At 60.8% G+C, this 11,874-nt stretch overlaps 1 protein-coding gene across 2 annotated transcripts in view; it reads right to left on the bottom strand.

The window, feature by feature from the left end:
• The window catches only part of STXBP1 (syntaxin binding protein 1), a 23,598-nt gene extending 12,297 nt beyond the window's left edge, over positions 1–11,301 (bottom strand). The window contains exons 1-3 of one of the 2 annotated variants that reach the window (XM_027687640.1): positions 11,096–11,301; positions 935–984; positions 706–787 (exon numbers count right to left, since the gene is read on the bottom strand). In XM_027687640.1, coding sequence (XP_027543441.1) covers positions 706–787; positions 935–984; positions 11,096–11,132 — 169 coding nt within the window. In that variant the 5' untranslated portion in view covers positions 11,133–11,301. The remainder of the gene's footprint in view (positions 1–705; positions 788–934; positions 985–11,095) is intronic. The other variant, XM_027687641.1, reaches the window with a different exon arrangement.
• Between the last annotated feature and the right edge of the window lie 573 nt (positions 11,302–11,874).

Genomic DNA, 11,874 nt, shown 5'->3' with positions numbered 1-11,874 from the left:
AGCACAGGGGATGTGGGGGTTGTTGGATATCCCATGGCAGCACAGGGAATATCAGGGTTGTTGGATATCCCATGGCAGCACAGGGCCAGCCCTGCCAACCCCTCCATGTCCAAAACACGCCCTGGCACTCACCCCTGCCCACCCAGGAGATGCACCCACCCCATCCCAGCCCTGTGGTCCCTGCTGTGTGTGTGGGCACCTGGCCAGGTCCCAGGGGCCACAGATCCGTCTGTGCTCCCCTGCTGCTGTTCCCTTGGTTTATCCTCACATTCCCTGCCAGGGGGAACCACCTGAGGGTGATGCTGTGGCTCCACCCAAGCTGGGGCAAAACCCCATTGCCCCCAGCACCTCCCAGTGCCCAGCCTGGGGTTTCCTTCTCCTTTCTGAGTGTTGCAGGGAGCTATTTATTTACAGGGCTGACATAAAACACCACCTGGTCTCCTCCTTGGATTGAGGTCCTGCCAGGAGACAGGGTGTTCTGGCTGCTCCAGCCCCAGCAGGCAAGGAGGGACCTGTGGAACAGCAGCCTGGCACCAAGAGCTGCCCACGAGCCATGGGAGGTGTCGTGGCTCCATCCCAAGTGGGGTAGGGCTGGGTGGGGGCTGTGCCCTCTGCCTTGTGCCAGCCTGGAGATGCCTCTGGTACAGAGGGAGGTTCTGCCCTTGCCACGGGGAGGTTTGTGGGCTGCAGGGAGCTGCTACTCACTGGTTATGCCCTCTGTCATGATGTCTGTCATCTTGCAGCAGGAGGAGAGCATCCGCATGCTGAGCTGGTCCACCACCAGCACCTGGGGAGAGGGGCTGTGAGCAGGGGGGCACGGCACCAGCTGCCCTTCCCCCCCCCCCCCCCACCCTGGGGGACTCCCCCCCCGCCCCCGCCTCCCCCCCCCCCCCCCCCTCCTCCTCTCCTGGCCCCCCCCAGGTTTGGTGCTCACCTTCCATTCCCCCTTCTTCTTCACTTTCCGGATCACATCGTGCATAATCTCTGGAAGAAAAGGGAACATGGGGAAGGGTGAGCACCCCAGCTTCCACCCTGGAGCACCCCAGGGGCCGTCAGCAGCAGTGGGGGCTGCGGCAGAGGCACCAAAACCCCCCACCCATGAACCCCAGTGCCTTAACTGGGGACATGGAGAGTGAACTCCACTCCCCCAGTGCCTTAACTGGGGATGTGGGGAGCAAGCCCCAGTGCCCCAGTGCCTTAACTGGGGATGTGGAGAGTGAGCCTTAGTCCCCCAGTGCCTTAACTGGGGCCATAGGGAGGGGATGGGGGTAGTTTTGGGGTACCCAGGGAGGGGCAGTCTCCCCCCAGCCCTGTTTTTCTCTCATGCTTGGCATGAACAGATGGAGCCCAGGCTGGTGGGTCTGGGGGTCCCTCTGGGGAGCCTGGGGGCCACCCCACATGTCTCAGCCCTAATCCAGAGTGCCAGGAAAACAACAGCAGCTTAAGAGCTCCTTTTAGAAACAAGAATCAAGCAGCCTGAGCCTGTTCCTTGTAATCCCTCACAATCCCATTTCACCTCCCATGGCTGCCGGGCTTATGCAACCAGCTGGGACAGCAGGGACCCCTCAGGGACCCCTCAGGGCTGCTCCCCATGGGGTGGGGGTTCAGGCAACACAAGGGGGCCCTGGCAGAGGGATGGGGGTGCCACCTTTGGGGCTGAGTTGCAGGAAGGGGGTTTCAAGCCTTGCCCTCCTGCCAGACACACGTGCTGCCTAAACATCTGTTTTGGGGGATGTGAGGTGCCCCCCCAAACCCTGAAGGTCCCCTTTGACCCTGGTGTGGGAACCATCACCCCTCATAGAGCAGGGACGTGCCAGGGAATGCCCAGCTGAGCCTGAGGAAAAGAGTCTGTGCCATGTCTCCGTGCAAAGCTTCTCCCTGGATTCCATCCCCGGAGGGTTTTGCTTTGACCCCACCCCCGGTCCCAGGGACAGGGATGGAAATGCCCAATTAAAACCCAATTAAAAAATGTTTCTAAATTAGAAAACAGAGGTGTGGGCATTCCAGTGCTGAAGGTGTCACCCTGCCAGCCTCAGGACCCTTCCTGTGGGAGTCACCCCCAGGGTAAAGCCCAGCACTGGTGCCAGCAGGGATGAAACAGGAGCCTGTGAGTGTCACTGTCTGTCTGTCCTGCTGGAAAACCTGGGAGCAGCCATTCCTCCCACTGCACATCCACCTCCTTCCCAGCAACATCCGCCTCAGGGGAGCCCCAGAAGGGCCTTGAATTCAGGGTCCTGCCTGCCCTTGGTCACTCTCCAGGGGCAAAGGGGGTGCAGGGCAGCTCCAGGCTGGGAAAGGAGGGATGGAGGGGAACTGGGTAGCTGAGCTGGGCAAAGCCCACCTAGATTCAGTCACCCAGACAGCAAACAAGTGAACCAGGAATTGTCCTTGCCACGGGCAGGAGCTGGCAGTGAGGGCTGCCTGTGCATCCCAGTCCTGCTCCCTGGTGCCTGGCTGGCACAGCAGCGTGGCTGGGAAGGAGGGATATGCTGGCATCCCTCCCCTCCCCTCCATTACTCACGTTTGGCTCCTTCCCCAGAGCAAGGATCCAGCAATAACAGCCCTGTTTACAAGGCCCCATCCCACCCCATGGCCCCAATCCCAGCACAGCACGGGGGGCCAGGGTGGTGCAGCATGTGCCAGGGAGAGATCCCAGCTGGGAAAGGGGCGGGAAGAAGCAGCAGGCAGGAAGAAAATCCTTTTTCAGGAAGAGATCCTGCCCCTGTGATGAGAATGCTGCCCTGATCCAGGGCTGGGAGGAAGGAAGGGAGGAAGGAAGGAGACAACGAGCGTCCTGGGGCCCAGGGGAAGGTGCTGGCGGAGCAAAGGCTCCCATGGGTTGGTCCTGTGGTGCTCTCAGCACCCTCCACTTGCTGTGGTGAGGGAGGGATGGGGGGCCCAGGGCAGGGAAGCCCAAAAAGGGCTCCCAAATTGCTGCCTCAGCCAGTCCTGAGCTTGTCCTCGCTGCAGGGGACATTTTGTCTCCAGTGTGTCTCCAATGCTGTGTCCCTTCTGCCCGTGGATGGGCTGAGCTGGATGGAGGATGCTGAGGGGGAGCATCTGCCTGGCTGCAAAAAGTGCTGTCCTGTCCCCCAGCCCCACCCTGGCACCAAGATGGGCCTCCCAGAGCAGGAACTGGGCGCCTCAGAGGGTGACTGCTCTGAGCTTTGTGGTTTCAGGGTGTTCATGCCCTGGTCAGAGCTGGGCCCCCAGGCACAGCTGTTCCCCACACTGATGTCCTCTCCTGCCTCCACCTTGGGTCAGATTTGGCTGCCAGAGGCAGCTCAGAGCCCAGGCAGAGCTGGGAAAGAGGAAGATCCACAGAGTATCCTCCAAAGAGGCTCCAGGGTCCTGCCAAAGGGCACAGACTTGAGTGTCACACCTGGAGGACACAGGGCCACGAGCTTCCCCTCCTGGGTGTCCTTGCAGCAGCCATCAAACCCCCAGCTTAGGGAAGAGTGGTCTGGATTCCCAGGGGAATTGGCAGCTCCTCCATTCCCTGAGGTCCCCAAGTCACTCCAGGCCACCTCCCAGCAAGTGGTGCCCTCACATTCCTCATCAGTGGGTCAGATGTTGCTGCCCATGTCCTCAAATGGTCCCCAAAGAGTTTTTGGGCTCCAGCATCAGTTGGTGATGTTCACAATCAAGCTTTTCACAGCCAAGCTTTTCATTTTGGAGATAAAACCATGTTTTAGGAATAAATAACACTATGAGCAACTCATGCAGCGCCTCCAACACTTGGCTTGTCTGGACCTACCACGTCACATCTATTCCTTCAGGCTGGAAGAATTTTAATTCCAATTTCTACCAAGAACAGACCATACAGACAGCTCTGCACTCCTCCTCCAACAGCAGAGCCTATGGACAGGGCAGGACAATTCCCCTGTGGGATGGAGAACCTCTGGAGCAACATGGCCCTAAAAGTTTCGCTCTAACCATGCAGGTGACATGTTTGAGCCCCACCACATCTTCACGGGACCCACCCCTGCAGTGAGACTTGTTCTTGGGGTGACACGTGCCATGGAAATGACCCCCTGCATCGTGTCCAAGCAGGGCCACAGGCTGATGACACTGTGGCCTAGTAGGACCTGAGCCCATCCATCCCTCCCTCCGAGAGGCTTAGCCCAGGTTATTTATACTGAGCTGCCTGGGCAGCCTTTCTCCAGCCCCGCCTTGTCCTGCTCGGGCATGGAAACAGCAACTGGACCTGGGGGAAGAGGGACCATCCCCTCCATGGCTGGTGCCCACACCAACTAAGCTGTGGCCAAGCATGGCCTGTGCTGAGATGGACCCATTTTGGGATGCCCCAAGTCCATTATCCCGCTTCAGAACCAGCCTGGAAGCTGATGAGCAGCCCTGGTGGAAGCAGTAAAGCCTCGTCCTGGCCTCCACCCCACCCTGGGACACCAGGCCAGTGGGGGATGCTGCAGCCAGGGACATTCCAGCTTTAGTGCTGGCCCCAGCCTGTCCCACACCAGCGGTGATGGCCAAGCCCTTCCCTCCTGGAGCAGTGAGACCAAACTCCTGCTGCTCAGAAACGCTCCTTTGCTGCCACATCCTGGGACCTCACCAGGGCCTGATGTGGGACAGGAAGATGGAACTGCTCTGTGGGCATGGATTGCCCAAGGTCCTACAGGAGATGAGTGCTCCCAGCCGTGAGCCTTTCACTCTTCTCACGTTTTGGGATCCCAAATCCCTGAGCAGCTCCGGAGAGCCGGATCACGGAAATCCACAGTGAGGTTTGCTCAAGACCCACTTCTCCGAAAAAGCTGTCAGGCTGCATCTCCCAGACGAACACGTTTGGCTTTGGGTTGGCCTGGCAACTGCTTTTGTGCTGGTTCATTAACTCATTGCTCAAGACAGTGTGAATGTTACACTGATACAACCATGTCTGGATGTAGTGGAGCACGTCCCTCCCTCTGAACATCCTCAGCCAGGGCTCTCCAAGCACCATCCCCAAGCTGTCCCAAATAAAACAGGCATCATGGACCACAGGATGACAGGAATGGCACTCAGTGACCATTCTGACAGGAGATAACTTCATTGACAAGAGGTCAAGCCTACCTGATGTCCTTCAGCACAGCTAAGGGATGGTTTGAGTCTGGAGATTGCTGTGCCCATAACCCCAGCAAGTCTCAACCATCTCCCCTCCAGCAGTCCATGAACACCCACTCATGTCACTGGATTGTGCCCACCTGGACACCTCAGCCTTCCTGGGGGACACATTCCTCAGGTGGGAACCTGCTACTCCAGCAAGTCCTGCATGGGTAGAACTGCCCAGGCTGAGCTTCATCCTCCTCTCCCCAGCCCTGGACGAGGTGAACTTCAGTATTTCCACACCCAGAGCAGCAGCACACTCTCCCTCCTGCCTGCTGGTGCCAGTGCCACGTGTTGAAGCCACGCTGAGCAGTGTTTGTGCTGCTCTGGGGACCTGTGTGACTCTGCTGGGGCTCCTGAGTCACGGATTAGTCACGCTAATCGTAGTAACCTGTGATTAATTCCTCCTTTCCCTATTTGAACTGCTCTCCTGGAGGATCTGTGTATTTATACCTGCTGGCCACAGCCTCAGGAAACCTGCACAGCCTGGAGAGGAGGAGAACAGAGGCCTGGAGGTCTTGAACTCTAGAAGTTGAGTAACACACCCAGAAGTAAAAGAAGGGAAGTGAAATGCCTGATGACATCCATGAATCACTGTGACTGCCCTGGAGAAACAGGGTAAAAACCACAAGGGTTTTCACTGCAGGATCGGGCACGTGGTGGCATTGTTGGGGTGTCCTGTGCAGGACCAGGAGCTGGACTTTGATGGTCCTTGTGGGTCCTTTCCAGCTCAGGATATTCTGTGATCACTCCTGGCAGTGTCCTTGGGTCTGCACAAGGATCTGGGAGTTCAGCAGGGTTTCTCTGTTCAGGTAGAACCAGTGACCCACAGACTTTCAGGTCCCTGCTGAAGGCATCACCTTGTGCTTGTCCTCTCCCTCCAGGAGTTTCCATCCACAGCAGATGCTGTCCCTGGCTGTCGGTGGCTGTAGGTGCTGGTGGTGTGGCCAATGTTGGTGGTGTTTCAGTGCCAAGAGGAGCCCAGAGCTCTCCTGCAGCAGGAGAGCACACACGGGGTGTCACAGCGACCTGGAGGGGAGGTCACCTTCTCCCAGGGGTGGGTCACTCTCCTGCAAGTGTGGCCGTGACTTTCTGAGCCGGTTCTGCTCTGGCTTGAACCACAGGAGAGAAAAACCCCAACACACTGGGGCTCTTCAGGCTGGGCTTGGTGGGAATCCAGGCTGGGCTGTGCCCACAGACACCAGGCACGGGCTGAAGGGCAGCTGATGGATGGCTGAGCTGCTCCAGCTCTCAGTGGTCTTCACTGTTCCTTCAGTGGCCCAAGGTCAAACCATCTGATGGGCTCCAGCAAAGACCCTCCAGCACACGTGTCTGTGCACATCCATGTGTCTGTGTGTGCACAGGGTGATGTGGGAGCCCACAAATCACTGCACCTTCAGCCTGAGCTATTTTTGGACGCTCCAGAGCCAAGTTCCTTCCCTGTGCTGTGAGTTGGTGGACGCAGCATCTGCTCCTCAGCGTGCAACCAAAAGCCATGTGACGATGATTCCTCCTTTTAAATGTGTTGATTTGGTGGCAGGAAGGAGGGAATCTCTCCTGGGACATTCTCCCTGAGAGGTGCAGGGGATTTAGACCCAGACCTTACTTTTCAAGAGGGAAATAAGTCCTCTGTGGCAGTGGCTTTTTCAACCTTGCAGACACTGGCGGGTGGATGCAGACCTGCCAAACTGAGGGTTGTCACTCTTGGTCACCTTCCACGGTCACATATGGGCAAGAGTTTCTCAGATCAGCCCCTGGTGCAGAGCGTGGTTTGGAGACTGAAAATCCTCTGCAACGCCTGTGAAGGTGAGTCCTGAATTTTGCATCTGTTTTTTCAAGCTTTTCCAACACAGAGCTGGCACTGGAGGTGAGACAGATCCTGGTGACAGAGCTACAGGCCCCAGCAGAGGCTTTGCCAAGCTTCCTGTCAGGCTGGTGGGCTCCCAGGAGCTGGGGACTGGGAGGGTGGGCTGCCCAGGAAGCAACTGGTTTCAGGGTCTGCTCCCATCCGTGGTGAGGACAGGGCACAGAGACCTCTCCTCCTCACCCATCCACCTCTCCATCAGGCTGGGATCATGCCCATGCAGGCAGGAAGATCCATGTGCATCCCTGCAATGGTCCCACTGGCCCAGCAGCCCTGAGCCCCTCGCTGCCTCCTCTTCCTCTGCTTGGCAGAGGCCTTGCCAGACCTGGGGCAGCACACAAACTGTACCCCGGGCACTGAGCTGGGCTCAGAGCACCCTCCACGAGTGGCAACTGGGCCTGGAAGCTCCCTGTGCCCACAGCACGGGGTGCTGGGAGCTGTGAGGTGCCCAAGCAGCCGGGGTGAGTCACGTAGCACCACCCTGCAGCAGGTCCCCAGGGCTGTGCCCCGGGGCTGGCAGTGCCCCAGCCCTGCCTGTGCCTCCTCCCTGTCCCTGGAGGTGCAGCACAGCACAAGCCTGGCACCCTGAGTCATCATGTCCCAGCACGGGCCAGGCAGGGGTGGGCCCTGGAGAGGCACAGAGGGGGACACGGGTGACATGATGGGGACAAGAGTGACAGGGCAGGCAGTGGGTGCTGTCTGTGGGTGCTGGAGGCCTCGTCCAGGTGGGATTTAGCCGTGGGGCTCCTCGGCATGGCCCTGGCAGGAGGCCCCTGGCACAGGTCAGCTCTGTGGGAGGCTGCCAGGTGAGGATGCTCCGTGGGAGGATCAGCTGGTGTCCTGGGGGAAAGGTGTTTTCTTGCTGCCTCTGCAAAGCAGCAGGGCACTTCCTTATCCCAGGGCTCCTCCACTTCTCCCAGCTGTCCCTGACAGCAACAGGAGCAGGAGAAGCCTTTGGGGAGGCTGAAGGGGTCCAGGGTTTTGGGATCCAGCACCTCCACACGCTCCAGCCACGCGTCCTGCAGCAGCCCCCCGTGGGTGCAGGCACTGCCTGGGTGTCACCCCTGCAGCACAGCCCATCTCACCTCACTGCTGACAGGTCAGGGAAGTAAAACCAGCCTCCTCCTCCTCCTCCTCCTCCTCCTCCTGCTCTCCACTGCAGGCTGCTGCAGGAGAGCCAGGACCAGGCTGGGCAGGGGAAGCTTGGGGCAGACTGCTCTGAGAAGATCCAAGGAGCCCTGGGGCACAAGAGGATGGGAGGGATATCCACGTGGTGGGGGGCTCAGATGAAGATCTGGAGATGGGTGTCTTCACCCACGCTTGGGGGAGATCTTTCCAGCCAGCACCAGGACACGGTGTTTGGTTGTCCAGTGGGGAGGTGGCACAGAGGGAATACAAGGCACAGCAGAAGGAACCTGGTCCTCAGGCATCACCTCTGTGGGCAAGTGCACTCAGCTCCAACCCCAGCCAGTCCTGGAGGGATGCAGCCACCACTGCTGGACACTGCAGGAAGGTGCAGGGACAGCCCCCCCAGCAGACACCCCACAGCTCTGGGGGGGTCACAACCCAGCTCTGCCCTTCTCCAGCAACACTCGCCCACCTCACCCCCCTGCCCACCGCCTGCCACCTCCTCAGAGGCCTCCAAAACCCGTCTTGTCATGGCACCAGCTGGTCAGAGGAATAATCCGGGTCTGGAGGGAAGCCAGGGCAGAATGCAGCTCCGGAGGGGGGGCTGGCGGAGCGAGCCATGGCAACGCGGCAGCATCCTTCCCATCCTTCCCATCCTGCCCTTCCTCACGAGGAGGGAGCCCAGCAGAGATGTCCTGCCTCAGGGTCAGCCCCAAGCTCGGACCTCTTGCTCCTTAGGAGCAAACATCTCCTGCAGGAAAACCTCCAGGGAGTCCCAGCCCGAGGGCAGGCTGGCGCAGCGGGAGCCAGGGAATCTCGTGCCAGCCGCACCGGTGCCCAGGGATGATGGGGGCAGTCTGGAGAGCAGGCTCACCCCAACTCAGGGGGAGCAGCTCCCCCTGAAAACAGCCCCCCCAGGCAGGCACTGACCCACCAAGCCCAGGAGCTTCCCGTGGCAGCACCCTGACCCCCGTGGGAGGGCAGGGCTGGCCCCCAGGGTGCCCCTCCAGGGTCCCATCCCTCGCTCCTCTGCAGCATTTTCCCTGCACAAACCCGGCTCCCTCCTTCCAGCCACCCACGCTCCCCCGCCAGCCCCGCTACGGCAACTGATGCCCGGCTCTGAATTATCATTTTTTCAGTCTGGAATGATTTTTTTTCTTTTTTTTTTTTTTTTGTTTTTCCCAGGGAAAGAAGGGAGCAGTTTGTCACCAAAGCCTGGAGGGAAGGATTGAGCCAGATTTCCGTGATGCTGCCTCGAACCTCTGCGTGTCTGTGTGTGTGTCTGTGCTCCCCCCCCAGCCTGTTCCAGCGCAGAGACAATGAATGAAAATCAGGGACACGCAGTGGCGCTGGGCTCTGTCCCCTCTCTGCCGAGGGCACCGGAGGTGGCCCTGCCAGGGGGTGCGTGGGCGGCGGGTCCATCCCCCCGCCTCGCCGCATCCAACCGGGCTGGGGGTAGCCCCTCTCCCCACTTCAGACGCGAGGGGACCACCCCCCCCCCCAAAATAAATCTCAGCAAAGCACCCGATCCAACCTCCCCCCTCCCCAAAGCCCATCCTGCAGCACAGACACACCGGGACACTTCCCTGCCTTTCCCCTTCCATTTTGGGCTCTTATCCCCATTGCAGCACCGGGGGGCGGGGGGGGGATGTCGCAGCCCCCCATCCCCAGGTGGGGAGGGGAGGTGACGGGGGGGGGAGCGCGGCAGGGGCATCAACCCTCGGGAATCCCCGCGCTGTCCCCCCGTAATCCCCCCCCCCCTTCCCAAAAAAACACCACCCACCCGATCACACCACCAGCCCCGGCCGCGCCATCTGCAGCGGGCGCGGGAGGGCGGGGGGGAATCACCCACGGGCACGGATGGCACGCCAAAAAAAAAAAAACAAAACACCCCAAACCAATAAAATAATAATAAAATCATAAAAAAAAACCCGGCCGCGTCTGGCCACGCTGCCACGGAAATAAACCCTGCGAGAGGCGGGGAGGAGGAGGAGGAGGAGGAAGGCTCATGGCTGCGGGGGGGAAGTTCCCACCGGTTCCTGCCCTTTCGGCTTTTCCATTTTCTCGTTTGTTTTTTTTTTGGCGACGCGGGGTTTTTCCGCCGTAATTTCGCCCCGGGGGAAAGGGTCGCCCCCCTTCTCCTCCTCCGGCCTCGGGTGTTTTGGAGAAAACCCCCCCCCTCCCGCCGCGCTTCCCCCCGGGAGAATATCGCCTTGCAACAGCCGGGAAGGAGGAAGCGCAGCCGGGGAACGATCGTGCCGTGCCCCCGCCCGCGGCTCCCGGGAATATTCCCGACCGGGAATAGACCCCCGCGGGATGCCTGAGGCCGGAGGGGGGGTGGGTTTGGGCTTGGGGAGGGATAAGAAGGAGGAGGAGGGGTCAGGGCGGCCCCCCGGATGGGGGGGGAGCAAAGTCACGTCCGGGCAAATAATAATAATATTAATTATGGGAATAATACCAAAAATAAAAAAAATCGCCGTTTCAGCGGGATTCGCTGCAGAACAAAGCGGGAGGGCCCGGCCTGGCACTGCGCTGGGGGTGGGGGGGGGATTTAGGGGGGTGGTCTGAGCACCCCTGTGCCTCCCCCTCCCGGGGCTCAGCACCCCCCCCCCGTGGGGCGGTTGTTTGGGGGGGCACGGGGAGGATGGGGGGGCACAACGGGGGGGCTCCAGCGCCTCTCGCTTCCCTCTCCCCCACCCTCTTTCTCTCCCCCCCCCCCAGCACTGCAGAAAAACCCCCAAGAGCCGCAAAAATCACACAAATAAACCCCGGAAGGTGACAGCACCCACGACCCCAACCCCCCCAAAGCCCATCGGCGTGTCCCCCATGGGGGTGTCCCATGTGCCCCCCCACGCCCCGAGGGTCCGTATTGCGCATCCGCAGCATCCCCCCCACCCCCGGCAAGGGCAGCCCCCCCAGTCCGACCCCCCCCCTCCTCCCGCCACCCCCGCGCAGTTTAACCGCGTTGCCCCCTCCTCCCCACCCCGCGGGGGGCGCGGATCTTACTCTCTCCCACCACAGCCTTGAGTCCGATGGGGGCCATGTTTCCGTGCCGGGGCGGGGGGGGCGCAGCGCCCTGGGGAGGGTGGGTTTTGGGGAGGGGGGGGGTCACCCACAGGCACACACGGCCGGGCGAGGCTGCGGGTGGCGGCGCAGGGATGCGGAGGGAGGAGGGAAGAGGGAGGAGGACCTGGGGGGATCGGGAGGGGGGTTGCGGGGGGGGCGGATCGGTGTTGGGAGGGGGTTGCGGGGGGGGGCGGTGCGGAGGGCTCAGCTGACCGGGGCGGGGCTTGATGTGACGTCAAATGCCACGCCCAGGCCACGCCCCGTTGGATGCCACGCCTCCCGCGCCGCAGCGTCCGCGGCGGAGCGCCCTCTGCGACCGGGAGCCGGTACTGCAACGGGGAGCGACCACAGACACACCCCCGGCATCGCCCCGCACATGGAATCACACACAGACACACCCCCGGCATCGCCCCGCACATGGAATCACACACAGGCACACCTCCGGCATCGCCCCGCACACGGCATCACACACAGACACACCCCCGGCATCGCCCCGCACACGGCATCACACACAGACACATACACGGCATCATCCCTCACACGGCATCACACACAGACACACCCCTGGCATTGCCACGCACATGGAATTCACACATAGACACACCCCCGGCATCACCCCGCACATGGAATCACACACAGACACACCCCCGGCATCGCCCCGCACACGGCATCACACACAGACACACCCCCGGCATCGCCCCGCACACGGCATCACACAC

This window comes from Neopelma chrysocephalum, unplaced genomic scaffold (genome assembly GCF_003984885.1).
Source record: "Neopelma chrysocephalum unplaced genomic scaffold, ASM398488v2 Primary Assembly neopelma1_74, whole genome shotgun sequence".
NCBI lineage: Eukaryota > Metazoa > Chordata > Aves > Passeriformes > Pipridae > Neopelma > Neopelma chrysocephalum.
Note: the sequence above shows the minus strand (reverse complement) of the source record. Positions and strands in the feature narration are given on the sequence as shown.